This window comes from Nuphar pumila, chromosome 10, assembly GCF_984573655.1.
Source record: "Nuphar pumila chromosome 10, dmNupPumi1.hap1.1, whole genome shotgun sequence".
NCBI lineage: Eukaryota > Viridiplantae > Streptophyta > Magnoliopsida > Nymphaeales > Nymphaeaceae > Nuphar > Nuphar pumila.
Window position 1 is genome coordinate 90,030,260 of NC_143258.1, and position 25,147 is coordinate 90,055,406.

The window sequence follows — 25,147 nt, forward strand, 5'->3', positions numbered from 1 at the left end:
ACCCATATTTCACTTGGATTCAGATCTGGAGATCATCGGATGAGAGCTCCGAGGATCCCTCGTTATCGTCAGATCCAAGGTCCATTCACCTTATATCAGGGATTTTAAATACCTGAAATAAAATCGACCATTTGAATGTCCTCGGACGTTGATGTGGAACCCATGACGAATCAGTGTGCCCCACACCTGCTCAGATCCTCTGAATTTAGGTCCGAGGTATTCAAACATGCCTTAAGAGTGAGTGTAATTACCTTGGTTCTAATCTGAGGGCCTGGTCCGGTGTCAGGCCTGCACCATCCCCGGTTTTGCAAAGGATCTTCTTATATTCTCAGTTCTGAGATCCTGAAAAGCCGCCTAAATACATGGATCTGTGGCCCAATTTGGGCAAAGGGAGAGGTCCTGACTGAGATTTGCGTATTAGAGATCCTAGGATCTTAGATCACCTCAGATCCGAGATCCAAGGTAAAGACACACTCTTAAGTATTACTAATCTATAGGAATTCATCATATAATTCTCACTTTGGATCAAACCCTTGGCCTATCCTTAATAGCAAGCAAAAATATCCCTAATGAGAAAAGACACAACTGTTCCACAAGTCATGCACCCGTTTTGAAATATCTGGCTCTGTTCAAGAACGCTGACCAACTCACACAAACCATAACTTTGATCATAAGCACCTTAAATTCATAAACGTATTTCAAAAAAAATCCTGGAATCTTTCAACATTACTTTGTACAATATTTTCAAACTCAGAAGTAAAAAAAACCAAATTTACCACGCGCGTGATAGAAAGTCACAAAAGTGGAATTCAATGTAGAACCTCTCTCGTATCCATCGCCATGATGCATAGTTCAAGCTTGTAATATTGTAATACTGTCAGTAAGATGCGTACCAAACAATGATTCAGAACAAGATCATGCAGAAATGTAGGTGGACTTAATATGACGGTTGGGGACAGTCCTTTGAGAGTTCACAGAAACTTTTATTTCTTCAATCAGAACTTCAAGATTTTGTATTTATTTTTCTTGAAGTTGTTCAGACTTTAGTTGCATGTATATATTGGTGCTTTGAATTTTTTGGAATACAATTTACAGATAACACTGGAGAAAAATGAACATGCAATTAGTACTAAATAAGGAAATAAACACACTCTAAAGGAGTAGATCATCATGCTTGAAATATAGCATAACAATAAATCAAAATTTGATTCTCTTACGGTCTTTATTTTCATATAATTTTTATGAATCATGATTGATTTTACAGATCCAATAATCGTCAGTGAAACAGATTATGTAGGCAAGGTCCGAAGTAAGTGAAGAGCTCGCATCCACTGTGGGCCTTCTGAGAGAACTAACCTCCTTAGTATGGGAATCGCACCAGCAGCAACTATGGCAACATGATTCTCACTATCCATGCTCAGGTTGTACAGGATGGCTAGTCCAGCTTCTCGGGTTATTTCTCCCCCCTCATCAATTGCCTTGACCAGCGGGAAAATACCTCCCCTAGCAGCTACCTCTCTAGCATATTCAATTACCCCTTCAGATATGATCTGATTAAGTTCCAAAACTGCCTCCTCTCTCACTGCTGCAGACACTGAGCTCTCAATCTCTTCAACCAGTCTTGGAATAGTACCATGAAGAATTACCTCTTTGTTAATGGGGTTCTTCAGATCCACGTTCCTCCCAGTTAATGATTCAAGTTTCACGAGGCATGCTGCAACCCAGTCTTTAGTGTGAAGAGGGATATCAGATTTGAGTATTCCACGCAGTATGCGTATGAAGTAAACAGTCTCAATGGCATTTTGACACTGGTCGAAGGAAAGTAGTTTAGATAATAATCGGGAGGCGGCACTTATTGTAAGCCCAGATTCTTCTATTACTGCTGAATTTGGTTCTGGTGAGTCACAGACTGATGAAAGATGGAGAAACGAGGCAAGAGGAATTAGACAAATAAGGATGTAAAACTAAATGACTGTATAAACTACTTTGAACAGAAAAAGTACCTGAGACCATAAGGACAAATATAACAGGAAAAGTAAAATTGCAACAGATGAAATATTCCATAATCATATTTCTGTAGATTCTAGGTGTGGGTACATTTCTCTCATTCATTTACCAACAAGCAGGTGTGCATGTTGAGAATCATCATCTGGTATTCCAACTTGGTCTTAACTTCAATGAACCCAACTGTATCACCAGTAACGAACATGCATGTTTCCTACTCATTTTTTTCAACATACGGCATAATATCAAATTGGTCTTAAGTTGTTTCTTCTTTCTTTTTTGTACTGGTAGGGCACTGCTTAACCCCGGCTTCATTATCCCAAGAAAAAACATTCTGCGCAGTTTTGGAATGATTTAAATGCAAACTAAGGATCTTTATGAACCAGAAGCAGCCTGACCGCCAGATTCAAACTAATTCCTTCATAAACCATCAAGAGATTGATGGTTTCAGCTTTCAATCAGAACACTTTATTGTTAAATGAGTTTTATTAGACCATTCAAAAATCAGACATGAAAAAATTGGGATCCGTGTTCTCCGTAATGAATGTGGTTAGTCCTGCCGGTAGATGTCATAATTTATCTAAAAATAATGATTAGTTTCCACTGTTTCCTTTCATTGAATGTGCAAGACATGATGCATGATCACTTCTTGAAATTGGGTTTCAATTCAAGGTGCCAACCATCACCAATAGACAGATATTTTGTCCTGATAAATTCCGACAAGAGTTGTTCTAGAGAAAGCCATCCTCCCAATTTTCTTTTTTGATAGTTTTCCTTTTTCTCTGTTCAGAATTTGTTTCCAAACTTGTCTCCAAAATCTAATAACAGACAACTGTTTCTTATTATGACAATCTTTCAGTCTAGATTTTGTTATGCTTTTCTGTGTTTTGTTCCTTTCTTGCAGATAAACTAGCGTTTGCAAATTACCAGCTCTGAAGCTAAGGCTGTACTGTACCCAAGATCACGTCAAAGAGGTATGCAGTTGGTACAATGTATCTGAAGCAAATTTCTATAAAGAACTGGAGTTTCCAGGTCCATTTTTCCTTTTGGGTCATATTCTTCCAAAAATAATTAATGATGTCAGACAACTATGAAAGGATCTCACATCTGTACAAATTTAGGTGGAAATATTTTCACAAAATCTGTACAGCAACAACAACAACTACTACGCCTTCATCCCAAAACAATTGGGGTCAGCGATATGAACCAAAAAAGAAATTCATTTTGGGTCTTCCACATGAATCCTTTTCCTCCAATCATTTCTATCCAATGCCATGTCCTCGGTGAGGTTCAAAGCATTCATATCCTTTCCTATCATCTCCATCCAAGTCTTCCTAGGCCTACCCCGACCTCTTTTAACTAATATATTTTCCCATTTCTCCAACCTTTTAACTGGAGCATCATTAGGCCTTCGCCGAATATCTCCAAACCACCGTAAACGATTCTCTCGCATCTTATTTTCAATGGGTGCAACACCTACCTTTTTACGTATCTCCTCGTTCCGAATCTTATCTTTTATTGTATTTCCACACATCCATCTAAGCATCTGCATCTCAGCTACACTCATTTTTTGAATATGATGTCTCTTGGCAGCCCAACATTCCGTACCATATAGTAAAGCGGGTTTAATAGTCGTCCTATAAAACTTTCCCTTCAACCGCAATGGCATTCTACGATCGCACAGCACTCCAGTTGCACTTTTCCATTTCATCCACCCAACCTTTATCCTATGATTTACATCTCCATCAATTTCTCCATACTTTTGAATGATGGATCCCAAATATTTGAAATAATCATTCACCAGTATTTCTTGCTCACCAAGCTTCACTACACTCCCATCACTACTTCGTTGCTTACTAAACCGACATTCCATATATTCAGTCTTACTCTTACTCAACTTAAAACCTCTAGCTTCCAATGTCTGTCTCTATAATTCTAACTTAGCATTAACCTCAGCTCTAGACTCATCAATCAAAACAATATCATCAGCAAACAACATACACCACGGTACATTTTCTTGAATTGATCTTGTAAGCTCATCCATCACTATCGCAAATAGGAAAGGGCTTAAAGCAGATCCTTGATGTAACCCAACCATTATCGGAAAATTGGTTGTCACCCCTCCACAAATGCGGACATTGGTTACTACTCCTTCATACATATCTTTAATTATACTAATGTACTTGAGAGAAACACCTTTCTTCATCATTGTCCACCAGAGAACGTCCCTAGGTACTCTATCGTATGCCTTCTCTAAATCAATAAAAACCATATGCAAATCTTTGTTCCTCTCTCTACATCTTTCAATAAGTTGTCTAAGAAGATCTATAGCTTCCATAGTTGATCTTCCAGGCATAAAACCAAATTGATTCTCCGATATCATGACAACCTTCCTCAACCTAGACTCAATCACCCTCTCCCAAAGTTTCATAGTATGACTCATGAGTTTTATACCACGATAGTTTGTGCAATCTTGTATATCACCCTTATTCTTATATAAAGGCACCAAAGTACTCTTCCTCTACTCATTAGGCATCTTATTTGTTCGCCAAATCAAGTTAAAAAGATTTGTCAACCATTCTAAACCTTTCTCTCCCAAGCATTTTCAAGCCTCGATAGGTATACATCTATGTGCAAAAAAAAAATTATTTCTAAATAAATAGGTCTACATGTATGTGCAAGCAAGCAGGCTTCAAGCCTCATCTACAAAAACAAGTAACTAGGTTCAAGATGCTCCAAATTATCTATATCTACAGGAATTAATAGAAGTGTGTTAAAAATAAAATTGTATTTAAATACTCGATAAAGGTATTTCTGTCTTTTATCATATAGTACAGTCCACCAGGGATTGAAATGTAATTTAGCATTGTAATAAATAACTTGCCCAACAGCCATATTATGAATGTTAGGCACAAGAGTCATAATAATGACTGTTGGAAGGAAGTCCAAAGAGCTGGACTGCCTCCTATGTGCTGGAGCCTCACTCCCTTGTTATTCCTCAATGCTCTTAGAAGCATTTGAGGGTTTTCTCGAGAGAGTTTTCTCAACTTAGAGGCTTGTATGCCTCTTGTGCTGTTTGATATTTTTATCTCTTTTGAGATTATATTTGGTCCATTAGTGACCAACCTTAAGTGAGTTTATTAAATCCCTTTGTTGGCATTGTGTTTGTTTCACTATTGTTTCATTATACTTGTTTCATTACATGGTATCAAAGCTAGGCTCTTGAAAGAAGGAGAATCTCATGAAGGAAGTGTTATTCGATCATTGATCATTCTCTATCTCCTCTATTCTAAACTCAAGTATTCATTATGGGAGAAAGAGAGTCTGCCATCGTCATCACCTACAAACTCAATGAAAACAACTACTTGATGTGGACGACGGTTATGGAGAATCATATCAAAAGAAAAAAATTGTGGGGTTTTGTTAATGGTTCTACTAGTGAACCACAACTCAAATTGACTAGAAGAGAAGGAGATCAACTCAAAGCCTTGTCCGAAGAAGAAAAAGAAAAAGCTTTGGAAGAATACCAAAATAAATTGAAAGATTGGAAGGCAAGCAATGCACAAATACTCTCATGGTTTATGAATACCATGGAGTTCAAGATCGCCGCCAATATCATCAAATTCAAGAAGACATGTGATGCATGGAGTTTTCTAAGAAGTACCTTTATCCAAAAGGATATGGCTAAACTTTATTATCTCCAAGACAATGTACGTAATTCAAAATAAGGAGATAAAAGTGTAAGAGATTTTTACGATATTTTATACCCTATTTGGGATGAATTAGCCATGTTGGAACCAAAATGGGAAGGTTCGGCTATTGATATGAGAAGAACTCAAATCAAAAGAGAAAATCTTTTCTCCTTTCTTTACGGTCTTCGACCAAAATTTGAGCAAGTAAGATCTTCCTTACTTCATAGGACTTCTTCTTCTATAAGTGAGACCCTTGCTCAAATTTGTCAAGAAGAGACAAGACTTGGAATGCACAAGTCTAATGATGAGGTTCTTGCCATGGCAAGACCCGAAAATTTTGTGAAAACATATAAACCACCTCACTTTGAAAAGAAGTTCAATGGGGAATGACACAATGTAGGAGGATACAAAGGTAAAATTATTTGTCATCATTGTAAGGAACCCGGACATATAAGACCGGAATGCCCCAAATTTAAAAAGGTGGTCGCTTTAAGTGAAGAACCTCAAGATCAAGAAAATGGGACAACTTCAATGAATTAAATCTTGCTCAAATAACAAAAGTCGTCTCACAACTTCTCAAGGCTACACCTTCTACATTCGGGGTTGTCATCTCTTTCTTGTCTCCTCCAGGTAAGACCTTATGGATTCTAGACTCGGGTGCTTCTTTCTACATGACTCATAATGAGTCTCTATTATCCGATTGCACTAACTCATATTTTTCATGTGTGTCAACTGCCGATGGTACCTCTTTAAAAGTCAAAAGCTTAAGAAACCTTGATGATATTTCAAAAAAAATCTTTGTTCCAAAAGTGAGTCATTTCCAAACTGGATTTAAATCTTTTTTCGGTCTCTTAAATTGCTGAGTATGGTTGTAAAATATTCTTCTCATCTACAGCATGTTGGGTGCAGGATCACAAGTCAGAGAAGCTGATTGGGCAAGGCCATAGACGATGAGACCTTTACTACATGGATTTCCTGTGTTTACCAAAATACTCGTTTTGTAATCATGTCAAAGACATTAATATAGATCTTTGGCATAAAAGATTAGGACACCCAAGTATATCCAAATTATCTCTTTTTTCATTTTTGGAAAACTTTTGTAAAGATAAAAATTTTGTATGTGAAGATTGTATACTTGAAAAAATGCAAATGATACCTTTTAGGTCTAGAACCTCTATGACATGTAAAATTTTTGAATTAGTGCATTCGAATGTATGGGGTTCCGCTCCTGTTATGTCAAAAGGTGGTTATTCGTACTATGTTACATTTATAGATGATTTTAGTAGACATACTTGGATTTACTTTCTAAAACTCAAATCCGAAGTTTTTTTATGTTTTAAAAACTTTCATAATCTAGTTAAAAATCAATTTAAAACAAATATTAAAGTCTTCTGCCCTGACTCTGGGGGAGAGTTTCTTTCAAATGAATTTCAATTATATCTAAAAAATCATGGAATTGTGCATCAAAAATCATGCCCTAGGACACCTCAACAAAATGAGATTTCTGAAAGAAAACATCGCCACATCATTGAAACTACTAGAACCCTACGTATTTCAAAAGAAATTCCAAAGCAATTTTGGGTTGAAGCTGCCCTAACCGCAGTCTATCTAATAAATAGAATGCCTTCTCAAACTTTGGAAAACAAGTCTCCTATTGAAAAACTCTTTAAAATTTCTCCTGATTTAAAAAGGCTAAGGGTATTTGGCAGTAAATGCTTCGTGCTTCTTGAAAAATATAGCAAACTCTCTCCTAAAGCCATAAAATGTGTCTTTCTTGGTTATGCTGATAATAAAAAAGGATATCGATGTTATGATAAAACAAATGATAAACTCTATGTTTCTAGAAATGTTACCTTTCTAGAAAATTACAATGGATTTGATTTTGAAGTTCCTAAGGAAGAATCTGAGTATGCTTTCTTATTTGATTTGTTACCCAATAAAGGTATTAGTAATGATATTGAAACCTTCGAGTCTATTAATGACTCAAGTAGCGAACCATCTCAAGATCTTCTTCAATACTCTAGACGAAATATTGGGGAGCATCCATGTGCCCTTGACAGATATAATCAACTAACAAATATTGAAGAAACTAGTGTTAGAAGGTCAGAACGAACACAGGTCTCCAAGTAGGTTTGTCTCATACGAATCCTTCTTACCAAACTACAGGGCATGTCTTCTAGCCATTCATTCCTATCATGAACCTTCTAACTATAACGAGGCCAAAAATATAAACGAATGGGTTGAAGCCATGAAAATAGAATTAGATGCATTACATAAAGCTCACACTTGGGAAATTCAACCTCTTCCTATCGGAAAGAAGACAATAGAGTGTAGATGGGTGTTTAAAATTAAAACAAAAAGTGACGGGTCTCTTGAGAGATATAAAGCAAGACTTGTTGCAAAAGGATATTCTCAAGAATATGGTATAGATTATGAAGAGACCTTTGCCCCAGTAGCTCGTATGACAACAGTTAGAACTCTAGTTGCTATAGCATCCATTCGAAAATGACCGATATATCAGTTAGATGTTAAAAATGCATTCTTGAATGGAAACTTAAATGAAGAAGTATACATGGATCCTTCCCCTGGTCTATCTATTGAAAATGCATGGTTCTTCGTCTTCAAAAAGCCCTATACGGGCTTAAACAAGCCCCTAAAGCATGGTATGATCGGTTCAGTGGTACGATATTAAAACTTGGATTTAAATATTGTTACACTGACACTACTCTTTTTATGAGATCTACATGTACTTCATTGATCATTCTTCTTTTGTATGTTGATGATATGATCATCACAAGGAATGATCAAAAGGAAATTGAAGATATTAAAATTTTGCTTAGAAAATCTTTTGATATAACTGATCTTGGTTTTTTTAGATACTTTTTAGGAATTGAAGTAGCCTACTCACCAAGAAGATACATTTTATCTCAAATCAAGTTTGCAACTGATATTGTTAAGCGTTCAGGAATCACTGACACAAAATATGCTGATACTCCTGAAGTAATAAATGTGAAAATGCAAGTTGAAGATGAAGTATTATTAGATTATCCAACCCCTTATCCACAACTTATTGGATCGTTGATGTACCTGTCCATTACAAGGCCAGATATTGCGCATGATGTATATTCTGCAAGTCAATTTCAACATGCGTCCACAATCGTCCACATGAGTGCAGTATTAAGAATAGTTTGATACATCAAGAAAACTATATCTAAATGATTATTCTTATCATCTTCCTTATCCTTAAGTCTTATTTCTTATACTGATTCTAACTAGGGAGGAGATCCCAATAACCGTCACTCAACTACTAGCTTTTGTGTGTTTTTAGGTGATTCTCTCATTTCTTGGCGATGCAAAAAACAACAGAAAGTGTCTTTATCCTCTACAGAAGCTGAGTAGTTGTGTGGATGAGAACACTACTTTCCGATATGGGTGTTGATGTCTCAGAACCTTCAAAGCTATGTTGCGATAATAAAAATGTCATCTATATAGCCAGCAATCACACATTTCATGAGTGAACAAAACACATTGAGATGGATTGTCACTATGTTTGCGAAGAATATTTGAAGGGAACTATTACATTGCCATATATCCAGTCTGAATTTCAGATTGCAAACTTCTTCACCAAAGCTCTTCCACTGCCTCAATTTTTGTATGTTCTTAGCAAACTTTTTTTTATTTTTCCATAAGTTTAAAGAGTGTTAAAAATAAAATTGTATTCAAATACCTGATAAGGGTATTTCTATCTTTTATTATATAGTACAGTCCACTAGGGACTAAAATGTAATTTAGCATTGTAATAAATAACCTGCCCAACAGCCATATTATGACTGTTGGGCACAACAGTCGAAATATGATTGTTGGGCACAACAGTCATAATAATGACTGTTGGAAGGCAGTCCAAAGGGACTGCCTCCCATGTGCTGGAGTGAGGCTCCCTTGTTATTCCTCAATGCTCTTAGAAGCATTTGAGGGTTTTCTCTAGAGTTTTTTCCCATCTTAAAGGCTTGTATGCCTCTTGTGCTGTTTAATATTTTTATCTCTTTTGAGATTGTATTTGGTCCATTAGTAATCAACCTTAAGTGAGTTTATTAAAGCCCTTTGTTGGCATTGTGTTTGTTTCACTATTGTTTCATTATACCTTGTTTCATTACAGTGTGCTGGTTAAATGGTTCTGTCCCATTTGGATAAGATTACTCAGTTTAAGGCAATGTTCTTTCATGAAGTACTTTAGATTTATTCAGTATATTACCAGGATGATTTTTTCACAAATAAAAAATCTCAGGTCTCCATAGACACTTGAAGAAAATTACAATACTTGTACTTTAGGTTGATATAACACAATAAGGAAAATAACTATATACATGATATTCTGTCGATAGATTAACTGAGAGCCAGTTATTAAGCACATGTAGTAATAACATAATTACAGTTTTATAATTAATGTAAAATGACTGAGCATGCACTCATATTGGAATGGATACAGGATTGCATGAAACAACCTTTCTTTGTATTTCTTTTTCTTTCAGAACAAAATGAGATTTCTTTTTAGAACTCAATTTTAAAATATGTCCCTTATCGAAAAGAAGTTAAAAACTAGAAATATGAGCTAAGAGTTTATTATCATGCACGAAAATGCCTTGCGGTGGTATTTTAGAAATTGAAAAAAGAAGAATAAATATGTGTGGATCAACATGGGAAAGAGAAAAGGGCAAAATTTTCAGCTCTCAAAGTAAAATGGACATTGAAAGTTAACATCTTGCATACCATCTGTCCATCTTTGAAGGAAAACTGCATTTAGTCCTGATTGAACATCTGCTGCAACTATTGCACTGGTATATGGTTCATCACCTGCTAGGCTCTCAAGAATAACAGCTGCTTTTTGTTGCAAATTAGGATTGGGTCTCTTTAGAATCTCAATGAGATTAGGAATAACACCAGATTCTAACACCTTTTCCCTTAAGAAACAAAATAAATGAACAAAAATCAGCATCACGGAGTAGTCTTATTATATACTTTCAAGTCATCTTAGTTACGGATCATGAACACATCTTTTGTTACATTTTCATAGACAAATATTTACAAATGCTTGACATATCAAAATATTGATTTATGAGGTCTTATATTGATTAATTAATGTATCCAACACTCATTCCATTTTTCCAAAAAAAATAATATCTTGAACAATGATAAGAAAAAGTGACAAGATGGGCCTCTAGCAAATAACGCTAACTGCATTTGTGAAGTTGAACACATTGCCAACATCCTTTAAAGGGAAATCACATGAAACCCAAGGAACCTTTTAGAACTTGAATCCCACAAACCCATTCCCATGTGTATTATTAATTGCTATACAGCATTAGGTTAAATTAAAGCATTTAAAATCAATACCAAAAATGGCAAAATAAATATGCCTTTTGCAAATCACTAACTGGTTTGTGAGGTTGAACACACAATTTCCATGCTCAAAACAGTGCTACCAAGGAAGATCATTTGTAACTCAAGGCACTACAGAAGAACTTGCTCTCCATGCAACTCTTCCTTTGTAGGATCATGCATAGTTTCTCAACTTGTTCCCATCAGATCGAGGATGATATTCAAGAAATTTCGTCAGAATGGGTGATTTCACTACCTTGAGGGTTTCACATGGTCCTCCATAGTTTCGGATTTGGTTTTACTTGCAAAGACACAAACTTATGAAATAACCATCTTGGTTACTGCATCACCAGTAATAACCACTAATAAACAAGACATGTAAAAAGATGAATCCCTTCCCTTGTAAAAGCTAATCAAAGACTCTACTATGGGTGACATCTTGGTAAACACCATATCCATAACTCTCACTGTATTAGTAATTCATTACCATGTTCATGAGCCAGTATTCCTTCAACATTCATTGGTCCCCATCTTATTTGAGATAAGTATTAAATTCTGGGATCATAATATTTTAAGCTCCTTATTAAGGCAGACAAGGAAAATTCAGAAATTTTATAATATTTATCAAAAAAATTTCTTGAAGACTTCATTTATTCTGAGGGAGTGCCTGTACTGCTATCATTTACATCCACATACCTTACAATACTGAAATAAAGCAGTGGAGTATGATGATTTATGATGCCAAATCGATGAGGTTGCTTATTGATGAATCTTCCATAAATGCAAACACAAAAGTTTCACCACTGCAAAGTCCTTCCTAAATAAAAGCAGATAAAACACTGCATCTTGCATCAGAAAGTACTACATCTGGAGGCATTACGATCACATCACTCTAGATCAAAGGCCAGTTGCTGAACATATATAGTAATAATTACATTAAATGTAATCATGTTCCTCAAACAGAAGAACTGCTCAATCCTTTGACAAGTGTACAAAATCTTATAAAAGTTGATCTGCCCTGATGAACTTACACCATCAAAATTACCTAAGAAAGGACAGTCTTGGCAACAAAATTTTCAAATTGATGATGTCAGAGAAACCAACAAAAACAAAAAATTAAACAAAGTGAAACACCAAGAACAGCATTCAGATTAAGGAATGTAATAGACCTAAAAGCTTCCTTTGACAAAGATGCTTTATCCAGTTTCCCTCGTGAACCAGAAATGCCTCCAGAATGTCTGCTTACACCGTTTAATACTTTCCCTAGTTCATGAGAAGATCCACCTTGAAACTGGAAAAAAGTGACAAATTCCAATGTCAATCATAAAGACCCGGGGTGATTCTTTAAAAGCCTAGCCCAACAGGACTATTGTATTTATTAGATGAAATAATGTACCTAAGAAACAAAGAGCTGAAATCAGGAACCAAAACTTTCCAATTAACTTACCATAATTTTCATTTCTTTAACAGGATCAAAAAGCCGAGCAACTATATTCAGGATCTACATTGCAAAAGTTTCTTATCAGTAAAAGTAGAGCTAAGTATTAATAACTAAACACAAATCAGTAAACTGCAGAATGAAGGGACCTTTTCAAGCAAACTTTCAGATGCATCATTTTTCTTGAGAATGTCAACAATCGTATCCATAGCACCTTGTGATGAAATTGCTTGGCAGACTACATTGCTGCAACATAAGCAAAGAAAGAACAATATCTATAACAATTTAAAACACTCAATAAAAGTAAGAAATACATCAAATAAATAAAATTAGATGCATCTTTGAATTGTCACATCCGAAATCATCTATAAGTCTCCAACTTACATGCAGCACATAATAAGAATTTTAAAGCACCAAGAATAAATCACACACAATGACCATATTTTAGTGTAGCACCTGTAAAGGCTTGAAGTTTTAAAATAAATTCCACCTGATTGATAGTTTCTCCAGAGCATGAGCAGCAGCCAGTCTTACAGCTTCAACATCGTATTCTAGCAAGCGGACTAGGTTCTTCAATGCTCCTGCTTCCTTGACTGAAATCCGCATATGCTCGTTGATACAAGCATCAGCAATGGACACTGCAGCCCTTTCAAGGGCCGACATATCTTCAAGGCCTAGTATTAAAACTAAGCGAGCAACACCATCTATCCATGGTAAAAGTGTAGATTGCTGGTTTATGAAAGGTTGCGAGTTAGGTAAAACTCCCTCTTCAGTTTCTATGGCTCCAACACGTGCAAGAAACTGTTGTTTTGTCCTTCCAACTATTGCATTCTTCTTTGCTTCCTCCAATCTGGCATCCTCATCTTGAATATTCAGTCCAAGAAGTAGTTCAGAAGCACCAAACCTTGAAGGAATAGATGAACGGCGTTCAAATTCAGTCCCATCAGGCAAAGAAGGCCATGAACGAGCAAGAGGTTGAAGGGGTTTATATGTTGCAGCACCAATTATGGGTACTAAGACAAGACCAGCCTCAACAATAAGAATTTTGTAGTACTCATCTTTTGCTAGTTCCAATAGAATATTTCTTGCTTCTTTCTTAACTACTTTTGATCCTTCACTACTTTTTAAGATCTCTGCCTGCACACAAAGTCCACATATGGGGTATCAATAAACTCATATATTAACTAGTTATTCTTAATCATTACAACAAGGAAAACAGTACAGATGAGCACATCAGTCAGATACATTCTAGGCAAACTAACACATCCATCACATGGAAAAGTGAAGCACAAAGGTTCACTTTAACAAGATAACTACTGGTTGTCAAAATAAAAACCACCAAACACACACACACACACACACACACACACACACACACACATATATATATATATATATATATTGTGTGTGTGTGTGTGTGAGAGAGAGAGAGAGAGAGACTCCAGCCACATCCAAAAAATCATGTGCCTCGCACACACACAGAAAATTGCTGGCAAAGAGTGCATTTTTCATAAGTTTGTAGTAGCCTAGGTGATGCCAACCAAGGGAAAGGCACCAACTTGAAATTTTGAAAATCTTTAGGAGCAATATAGATTGGTGTCTTGCTAGTATCCATCTAATGCAGAGACATCGACACAACACACATGCATGTGGTAGGACCCCACTTGGCTGGGTAGGAAGGACAATGGCGGCTTGGGTGCACTCCTCCTCTTGCTCGGCACAAGTCTTGTGCACCAATGTAATGAGATGTGCGGAAATAAGAAAAGGTTCAATAATGAACCAAATAACACAAGCACTTGATGTGCAAATCACAAAAAAAACCCACAATGGAACGAAAGCCGAAAGGCAAAAGAATATTATTCAAGAAGAAATAGAGGAGAGAACTCCTTACAAATGAGAGAGGGGGAGACCCCCATTTATACAAGAGAGGAAGCATAAAGGGGGGCCATTGGGGCTCCCCTTAGTGAACGTTGGGGAGCCCCAACGGTCATAAATATGACCGTTGGGGACCCCAACGTCCCACTAAGTGGGATCCCCAATGGTCCCAAAAGAAAAGAAAAAAATAAAAAAGAAGAAAAATAAGATCCTAAAAAATAAAATACATATGAAATGACCAAAATACCCCTATCGGGTATTTTGGTATAAATACACAAAATAGTATATATATATATATATATATATATATATATATATATATATATATATATATATATATATATATATATACACACACACACACACACGTGTGTAAGTATATATATATATATATATATATTAACACTCCGCCTCAAACTTTACGGAAAAAGACCAAAAGTTTACTAAGAAGAAACACAAAACAAGGAGTTGGAAGAGCTTTGGTGAAGAAGCCAGCTAGCTGATATTCTGATGTAACATAAGGCAATGTAATAGTTCCTCTGAGGTATTCAACTCGAACATAGTGACAATCACTCATGGAATGTATGATTAATTGCAATGTAGATCGCACTTTTGTTGTTACAACACATCTTGAAAGGAGTTGAAATGACAATCCCCATATCACAAAGGAGACTTCTAAGCCAAACAATTTTCATAATTGTAGACGTCATGGCACGATATTTAGCTTATGTTGATAATAAGGATACCTTTTGTTGCTTCTTGCACCTCCATGAAATAAGCAAATCACCTAAGAAAATGCAAAAAACAGTGGTTGAGATACAATCATTGGGATTACCTCCCCAATTTGCATCAGTATAAGCAGTTAAATCAAAAGAAGAAGAAGAGGATAAGAAAAGCCCTTTTGAGATGATATTCTTGATATATCGTACAATTCTCATGACAGCTGCTATATGAACTATCGTAGAAGCATGCTGAAACTGGCTTACTGAATGAACTACATGTGTGATATTTGGTTGGGTGATAGATAAATAAGTGATTCAATTAATTGACGATAAGGAGTGGGATCATCAAGTAGAACACCATATTCAAGCCTTAGTTTGGCATTTATAACTTCAGAAGTCTCTACTTTCTTATCATCTGAAATCCCTGACTTGGCACAAATATCTGCTGTCAGCTTCATTTGAGATAGAATATATCCTCGTTGTGAATAGGTCACCTCAATACCTAGAAAATACCTTAGAAAACCCAGGTCAGACATATCAAAAGTTTTCTTTAACATAGATTTAATGATGTCTACTCCATCTTTATTACTTCCAGTGATGATCATATCATCAACATAAAGAAGTAGAATTACAATAGAATCACCTGTTTTCTTAACAAAGAGAGCAGTGTCAGTATAACAACAAAACCCAAATTAATCAATACATTACTAAACCTGTCATACCAAGCCTTAGGGGCTTGTTTAAGACCATACAAATCTTTATTTAGTTTCAAAACCTTTCCATTTAAACTCATACCAGGAGGAGGATCCGTATAAACCTCTTCACTAAGATCTCCATTCAAAAAGGCATTCTTAACATCAAGTTGATAAATGTCATTTTTTGATAGAAGCAATCGCAATAAGAGTTCGTACACTTGTCATTCGAGCAACTGGGGCGAATGTCGCATTATAATCTACCACATACTCTTGAGCATACCCTTTAGCTATCAATCTAGCTTTATATCTTTCTAACGATCCATCACTCTTCGTTTTTACCTTGAAAACCCATCTACATCCTATGGGTTTCTTTCCCTAAGGAAGATCTACAAGTTCCCAAGTTTGGGATTTCATAAAAGCATTTAGTTCATGTTTCATTGCTTCATTCCAATGTGTACATTGTTTAGCATCATTATAGTGAGATGGTTCATAAAAGAAGTGAATGGCTAATAAACAGGTTATAAAATGTGGCGAAAAAGACTCATAAGACACAAACCTATTTGGTGCTTTAGAAATACGATTTGACCTTCTTTAAGATGATTCATCTAAAGACATATTTTGAGAGAATTTATCAAAAGCACATGGATGAGAGTTTTTACTTCTAGTATAAACTTGAGTATTGTTTGTCATATGTTCATCTACACTTTCATGATATTCATTTCTTTCATTGTCAGAGACTTGATCATTTTGATTTTCAATTTGATTAAGAGATTCAATATTTTCAATTGAATTTTATTCAACTCATCGAGGCAGTAAATCAAACAAAAATGCATAGTTATTGTTTTCTTTTTGCTCAAGATTTGCAAAACCATCTTCTTCTTCTAGGAAAGTAACATTTTTAGAGATATAAAGTTTATTATTTGTTAGATCAAAGCATCGATATTCTTTTTGTTTTTCACCATATCCTAAGAAAACATATTCAATAGCTTTTGGAGAAAGCTTGTCATTTTTGTGTGTAAGTACATAACATTTACAACAAAAAACTCTTAACCCTTTGAAATTTGGAGACATGTTATAAAGCTTTTCGAAAGGAGAGACATTTTTTAGAGATGACGAAGGAATTCTATTAATAAGATATGTTGAAGTTAAAGCGCCTTCGGCCCAGAAAGACTTTGGAATATTTTTTGAAATTAGAAGAGTTCTAGTTGTTTCCATAATGTGCCTATGTTTTCTTTCTGCAAGACCATTTTGTTGCGGTGTGTTAAGACAAGATCTTTGGTGACAAATTTCATTTTGTCTTAAATAAGTTTGAAATTCGTTTGACATATACTCACCTCCAGAGTCTGATCTTAAAATAGATAAAGTACTTAGAAATTGATTTTTGATCATTGCATGAAAATCTTTAAAGGTGAAAAACACATCGAATTTTCTACTTAGGAAGAAAATCCATGTATATCTAGTAAAATCATCCACAAAGATTACATAATATAAGAAACTTCCCTTAGACATAACAGGAGAAGGACCCCAAACATCGGAATGAACTAATTCAAATGGTCGAACAGAGATAAAGCTTCTTTAAGGAAAAGGAGTGGCTTTCAATTTACTAAAGATGCAATCTTTACAAGACATAACTTTTTCATTACAAGATTTTCCCAAAAAAGAGAAGAGTGACATCTTTGAAAAAATCGGATGGCCAAGTCTCTTGTGCCACACATCTATACTTTTGTAATTTACAAAATTACAAAGACTTGGAGGGAAGTGACAAAAAATCCATAAAATACATCGCCCCTCCTGCCCAATCAGCTTCCCTGACTGGAGATCCTGCACGGAGCAATCGTTAGGTGAGAAGGAGACTTGGCATCCAAGATCGGTAATTTGAGAGACCGAAAATAAGTTTAAATTGATTTTTGGAACTAACCTTACTTTTGGAATGGAAAAATTTTGAGGGTGTTTTAAATCAAGTGTTCCAATATTTTCAATTTTTAAATAAGTCTCGTCGGCCGTTGAAACATAAGATGTTATGAAGATGGAATGCACATTAAAAAGGATGTGTTTATGAGATGTCATGTGAAAAGAAGCACCGGAGTCTAAAATCCACATCCCTGAAGGAGATGAAGAGGTTGAAATAGTGGCACCCGAAGTAGAGGAATTTTTAAGAAGATGTTGGAGTGCCTCCGAAATTTGATTTAGGGTGTCTTTAATGTCTCCTCCATTGTTATTGACTTCACTTTGAACATTCTCACCAACCACGGCCACTTTCTCTTTGAGCTTAGGACACACCGGTTTGATGTGACCCGGTTCATTACAATAGTGATAAATAACACCCTTTCTAAAGCCATTATTTTTAGCGAAATGAAGAGGCCTATAAGGCTTAACATTGGATCCCGGTCTAGTAACGGCCAAAATTTTATCATTTTTATAAGTCATGTCAAGATGAGTTTCCTCTTGACATACTTCGGCAAGGGCATCTTCAATAGGTACGGCCTTGCTTTTATGAAGAAGGGATGCCTTTACTTATTCAAATTTCGGCCTAAGACCGTGGAGAAATTGAAATAAATGTTCTTTCTCAACTTGTTCTCTTCTTAACTCAACATCTTCCAGAGCCACCCATTTGGGCTCAAGAAGAGCAAGCTCATCCCAAAGAAGAGATAGAGTACTAAAGTAATCCCGAACACTCATATCCCTTTGTTTAGTAGATCGAATTTTTTCTTGACAAAAAAATTGTCTAGCTAAATCTTTTTGGGTATACATTTCCTTAAGAAAGAACCAAGCTTCATTGGCTCTTCTAAACTTGGCAATGTTGACACAATTTTTTATGTCAACATTGTTCATGAACCATGCCAAAATTTTGTCGTGATTACTCTCCCAATCTTCTACCTTAGATTAATGATCATTTATAGCCTTAATGTGATCTTCTCCATCAAGAGCCTTTTCGACACCACCTTCCATCTTGGTTAGCTTCAATGTTGGCTCAAGAGACGTCCCCATCACGAAGCCCTATAGCTTTTTGCCGTGAAGGTGATTCTCCATGCCCGACATCTACATCAAATAATTTGATCCATTGAGCTTGAAAGAGAGTTCAACTCTTGTGTCGTACTCCATGATGACAAAGAGAGGTAGAAGTGGAAAGAAACTTAGAAAAATACCTCCAAGACAACAACTCAACCTTGCTCTGATACCATGTAATGAGATGTGCGAAAATAAGAAAAGGTTCAATAATGAACCAAATAACACAAGCACTTGATGTGCAAATCACAAAAAACTCCCACAATGGAACGAAAGCCGAAAGGGAAAAGAATATTATTCAAGAAGAAATAGAGGAGAGAACTTCTTACAAATGAGAGGGGGAGACCTCTATTTATACAATAGAGGAAGCATAAAGAGGGGCCATTGGGGCTCCCCTTAGTGAACGTTGGGGAGCCCCAACGATCATAAATATGACCATTGGGGAGCCCCAACGTCCCACTAAGTGGGACCCCCAATGGTCCCAAAAGAAAAGAAAAAAATAAAAACAAAAAAAAGGAAAAAATAAAAAAGAAGAAAAATAAGATCCTAAAAAATATAATACATATGAAATGACCAAAATACCCCTACCAGGTATTTTGGTATAAATACACAGAATAGTATATATATATATATATAACACCAACACTAGGCCAAATTTTCGGAGGACTCCCCTAATGCGTGCTTGTGTCCTTGGCGCATGTGGAACACTAGGGAGAAGGTTCAGCCTTACAAGGTTGGCCTCGTACACACAAAGAAACAAAATACAAGGCTTGGAAGGGAGTTTCAGCTAGCCTTTGGCTAGTTACAAGGCTCCTCTTCAGGGGTGTGCAATCGCAGATATGCGTAGCTCCTCTGAGCACAGTTAGGCTCAAACACAACCCACACAATATAAAGTCAAATGTACAAAAGATATCTCAAAACGCACGTGCAAAACTCCTAGAGTACGGGTCCAAAGAGGCTCAGGTGAGCCTGTCGCTAACAGGGGCCTTGTGGCCTTGCCTCAGGCGGCAGAGTGTGCGTGAGCCTTGTGCGTCTGTTGCGCACGCTATGTTGTGCACATAAGTGTTGCGCCCTTCTGTAGGGCATCACGCGCTATAGCATGTGCGGTAAGTTGTGGTGTGCAAGGTCTTGTGCACTACAGTTGTGCGTTAAGTGATGCGGCACACGCTGTAGCGCCTTGTGTCGTGGAGCACGAGGTGACGACGTGCATGCGGTGCAGGATCCTATGATGCGGCTGGTGATAAAAATCGTGGGTTCCTTCTCTCATACACAAGACTGAGCACAAGGTGAGTGGAGAATACGTGAGAGCTGCAGAATCCTCAACAGGAGGCTGCGGTATTGGCTATTCATTAAGTATAAGATGTTACAATTACTGGGGTACGAAAATACCCATTACACAACAAGAAAAATTTACAATATGCCATTAATGAACATATGCTTAAATATGTAATTAAGTAAACTTGAATTGGGTTTGGATAGGATCCAAACCCAGTCGTGAATGGAGACTTCTTTTCATCCTCCCTCAAGTTGTACATGGTTTTGAACCATGAACAACTTGCCTTTCAACATCCAAAATTTGTCCTTGATAAGTCCTTTGGTAAACAAGTCAGCAACTTGATCAACAATCTAAACAAAATATGGTTCAATTTCCTTCTCTTCGACTTTTTGTCTCACAAAATGTTGATCAATTTCAATATGCTTGGCACAACTGTGATAGATAGGATTAAATGACATGTTGATGGCACTTTGATTGTCACATAAGAGAATACATTTAGATATTGATTCGCCTACTTCTGTCAACAGATGTCTGATCCATGTTACCTCAGTTGTAGCAGCTGCCATTGATCTATATCTATGTCACACGGACTCGGCTAGGGAGATGCTGCACCTGAGTTGACACACCCCGACACGGGTGCGGCTTTGGACACAACCCGGACTCGGTCAACGAGTCGAGGCCAAGTCCGTCTTTGTTTTGGACTCGGTCAATGTTGACTGAGTCCAAAAATGTCTATTTTTAGGGCAAAAAATAAAAAAAAATATTATATATATATATATATATATTAAAAAAATATATAACCAGATTGTGCAATGCAGTTGCACAGTCACAAACTGTGCAACTGCAACTGCACAGTCACTGCATTACACAGTTACAGACTGTGCACAGTCACAGACTGCATTGCACAGTCTTAACGTATACAACAAGAAATTATTGAGAGCGATATTTGTGGCAATGGTTTTTATAGCAACAAAACATGATAATGAGGAAAAGAAGAACGATACAACAAGAAACACAATTATAAAGTCAGAAACTAGATCTCTCATAGCCAGTATGTTCTCATTAGTATATGTAAGCCATTAGTGCCCTGCTCTCTATACAATTTTTTGTTTTAAAGGCCTATGTTGCTTGCTATAGCCGACTAACTAGCACTAAAATATAAGCATCCTGAAAACAAAATGAAAGAGCTAAACTAAAAGTTCTATTGGTGATAGAATGATATTTGGTACTAACTTGGAATGTTATCAACATCAAGACGCATGATCTTAGCCGTGTCCCCTAATGGGCTATAGCCGACTTATTATTATTATATATATTTTTAAAAATATATATACATATATATATACAGCTGAGTCCTCGTGTCCAAAATTTTTGAAATTGGGCCACACCCGTGTCGCACCCGCACCCGTACCCATGTGACATAGATCTATATTAAGCTTCGATACTCGACCTCGCAATAACCCTTTGTTTCCTACTGCTCCAAGAGACAAGATTTAGGCCAATGAAAACACAATATACTGAGACTGACCTACGTTCACCTGGATCTCCTACCCAGTCTGCATCTGTGTAAACAAGAAGTTCATGCATGTGATGTTCATTCATATTCTTCCTGTACAAAAGACCATCCCCAATAGTTCCCTTCAAATATCGGAGAATGCGTTTAACAGCTTCCATATGTCCCATGCGCGGTTCATGCATGAACTGAGATACCTGATTGACTGAATAGACAATATCAGGGCGAATAAAAGTGAGATATTGAATCATCCCTACTATCCTGCGATGTCCTGTAGGATCCTCATATAAATCTTCATCTTAGGAACTAAGTTTTTGATGAAGTACACTGGGTGTGCTTAGAGGCTTGCAATCTTTCATATCTGCCTTACTGAGAATATCAATAGTATACTTATGTTGGGTAAGTGTCATGCCTTTAATAGTTCTGTCAACTTCTACTCCAAGAAAATATCGCAGTTAACCAAGGTCCTTCATCTTGAACCTGTGATTCAGGAGTTCTTTGACCTGCTCAATATCTTCATTAGACTTACCTGTAATGATTATGTCATCAACATATATCAATAACAAGGTAACTGTGTCTTTACATTTGAATATGAAAAGAGAATGATCAAGAAGAGATCGACTAAAACCATATTTCTCTATTTCAAGAGAAAAACTGTCAAACCAAGATCGAGAGGCTTGCTTCAAACCATATATAGCTTTCTTTAATCGACACACATATTCTTTGGAGTTCCCTTCTGCATACCCGGTGGGTTGCTCCATGTACACTTCCTCCTTCAGAGTTCCATGTAGGAATGCATTTTTTACGTCCAGCTGACTGATAATCCACTAATGCTCAATAGTCAATGATAATATGATTCGAATAGTACCCATTTTCACAACCGGACTGAAGGTCTCATTATAGTCTTGTCCTTGCTCCTGGGTGAATCCCTTGGCAACCAGTCTAGCCTTATATCGCTCAATAGTACCGTCTGACTTATATTTTATTTTATACACCCACTTGGACCCAACCACATTTCGATTATTTGGTCTGGGAACAATCTCCCAAGTGCCACATTCATGAAGAGCCTCCATTTCTTCACTCATAGCTTCAATCCATCGCTTAGAATTTGTTGTTTGATGAAATGTTGTGGGTTGTTCTTCTTTACCTAAAGAGGTTAAGGAGAGTTGAAAATCCATAGTGAAATTCTCATAAGTTACCCATCTATCAATAGGATGTCGGGGTCGAGTGGATCGTCTTGGAACAAAGGATGGAACAAAAACAGAAGAACAATTCATCACTTGATCAGAATTGGAGAGAGCCCCCTTCTCACGTCGAGAGTAAACAATGCCTTTATACCTTACGGGGGGCAAGAGTGGATCTGAAAGGATACTTTCCTGAGTCCTTTGTACGGCATCAAGCATGTTTCCCTCATCTCTTTGATTACATTCTGAAGGACAAACATCATTAACACTGGAAAAGAGATTAGAGTTCAACCATGGGTGATAAACTTCAATTTCAGGAAGGTTGTTAACATTGTGGTCAAAATTCAATTCATCAAATACAACATTCCTGGATATTTTGATACGCTTGCTTAGGGGATCATAGCATCTGTACCCTTCAATATCATCAGCATACCCCACAAATCTGCACTTCAAGGCCTTATCTTGAAACTTGTGGCGCATTAAACTGTCAACATGAACATAGCATACACACCCGAATACTCGCAAATCATGATAATTAGGATGAACACCATGTAAAGAAAGATAGGGTGATTTGTTTTCCAAGATATTCATGGGCAATCGGTTTATGATATGAGCAGCTGAATGAAAAGCCTATTCCCAAAAGGTAACTGGAAGGTTGCTATCATGAAACATGCTCATTGCACTCTCGACAATATGGCAATGCTTTCGTTCAGCAATCCCATTCTGTTGAGGTGTATAAGGGCAAGACATATGCCTACGTATTCCATTTGTCTAAAGAAAATTAATAGTCATTTGAAGAGAATTCACCATTTTCGTCACATTGAAAACAAAGGATATTATCAGAGAATTGATTATGAACAAAGGAATGAAAGTTCTGAAATAACTTGAATGTTTCAGATTTACATTTCATAAAGAACATCTATGTATACCGAGAATAGCTATCAACAAAAATGAGATAATATCTGGTGCCAAACATAGAGGGAACTGGAGCCGGACCCCAAACATCAGAACAAATGATTTCAAATGGTCTTGAAGCTCTTTTATTAATAGAATAAAATGGAAGAACATGACTCTTACATTGAAGACAACTAGAACATTTTTTATCATTGACATTTGAACTTAGACTTGACTTGGGAATAAGACTACTTGAAGCAAGCTTTTCAATAAAACGACTACTATAATGACCCAGACGACCATGCCAAAGATTCGGCTTATTACACTCAGAAAGACTAAAAACATTCTCCAGAGAAATTGAAGAAGACGATAATGTGAGTTTCAAGGTGGAAGGATTCTCTCGGAACACATACATATTCTATTGTCATTTTCCTTCAGCGAACGTTTCCCTCGTGTGAAGGTCCTTGACACGAACAGAAAAAAGAGTAAACTCAACTAAAGCATTGATGTCATCTACAAGCTTAGAGACAAACAATATTTTTCTTGATATTCGAAGCATAAATGACATTTGAAAGAGCAAGAGAAAAAGTAGACATAGGAATGGCAGAGTTTCCAATGTGAGAAATATGATGGTGAGACCCGTCTCCAGTGACTATATTATTTCTACCAGCATAAGGAACAAGAATTAGGAGCTTACCAGCATCACTAGTGACATGAGTGGCTGCACCAGAATCGACATACCAAGTGCCCTGAGCATTTTGTTTTAAATTCAATTCAGCTAAAGCAGATAGTAACAACTCCTTGACTTCGTCATTGTTCTTCAATTGATGTGACTCCTTTCTTGTCTCTGGTTGTTTGCCTCTATTTTGAAGATTAAACCAACAATTAGCTTTGATATGCCCTCTTTTATTGCATAGAAAACAGGTGGGTATTGATCTTTGCATCCGCCCATTAGGAGGAATATTGGGTATAGGTAATATTCCACGACTTCCTTGTCCATTTCTTTCTTGACCCCCTCTTTCCCGAAAATCATACCTATCACGTCCTCATCCATAGGCAACTCCTGTGGCAAGAACATCGTGTGCTCCAACTTGAGCATGAGTATGTTCAGAAAATCCCTTCAAGGTCATCTCATACTGTAAAAGCTTGGCACGAAGATCTTCAAATGTAAGTAAATCTGGCAAAAACAATAAAGAAGTAATCATCATATGATAATCTGATCCCAGCCCACTCAAAGTTTGTTGCACCATATCTTTGTCATTAATTGTGCATCCCACGATGGCCAACTGATCTGTAATGGTCTTCATTTTGTTCAAATACTCCATGATAGTCATGGAGTCCTTCCTCAGCATTTGAAACTCTTTCTTCAAAAATAATACTCTGGCCTGAGAAACTTGAGAATATGTCTGAACCAATCGGTGCCATAATTGCATTGTGGAGCAGTCATCTGGGATTGCCACAAGCACTTCATG

At 36.6% G+C, this 25,147-nt stretch overlaps 1 protein-coding gene across 2 annotated transcripts in view; it reads right to left on the bottom strand.

The window, feature by feature from the left end:
- Nucleotides 1-697: 697 nt before the first annotated feature.
- The window catches only part of LOC149827291 (ARM repeat superfamily protein), a 34,016-nt gene continuing 9,566 nt past the window's right edge, over nt 698-25,147 (bottom strand). The window contains exons 4-9 of one of the 2 annotated variants that reach the window (XM_090019258.1): nt 13,001-13,647; nt 12,660-12,756; nt 12,520-12,573; nt 12,242-12,363; nt 10,464-10,654; nt 698-874 (exon numbers count right to left, since the gene is read on the bottom strand). In XM_090019258.1, the coding sequence (XP_089875384.1) occupies nt 810-874; nt 10,464-10,654; nt 12,242-12,363; nt 12,520-12,573; nt 12,660-12,756; nt 13,001-13,647 (1,176 nt within the window). In that variant the 3' untranslated portion in view covers nt 698-809. Of the gene's footprint in view, nt 875-1,189; nt 1,910-10,463; nt 10,655-12,241; nt 12,364-12,519; nt 12,574-12,659; nt 12,757-13,000; nt 13,648-25,147 lie in introns of those variants that run through there. The other variant, XM_090019257.1, reaches the window with a different exon arrangement.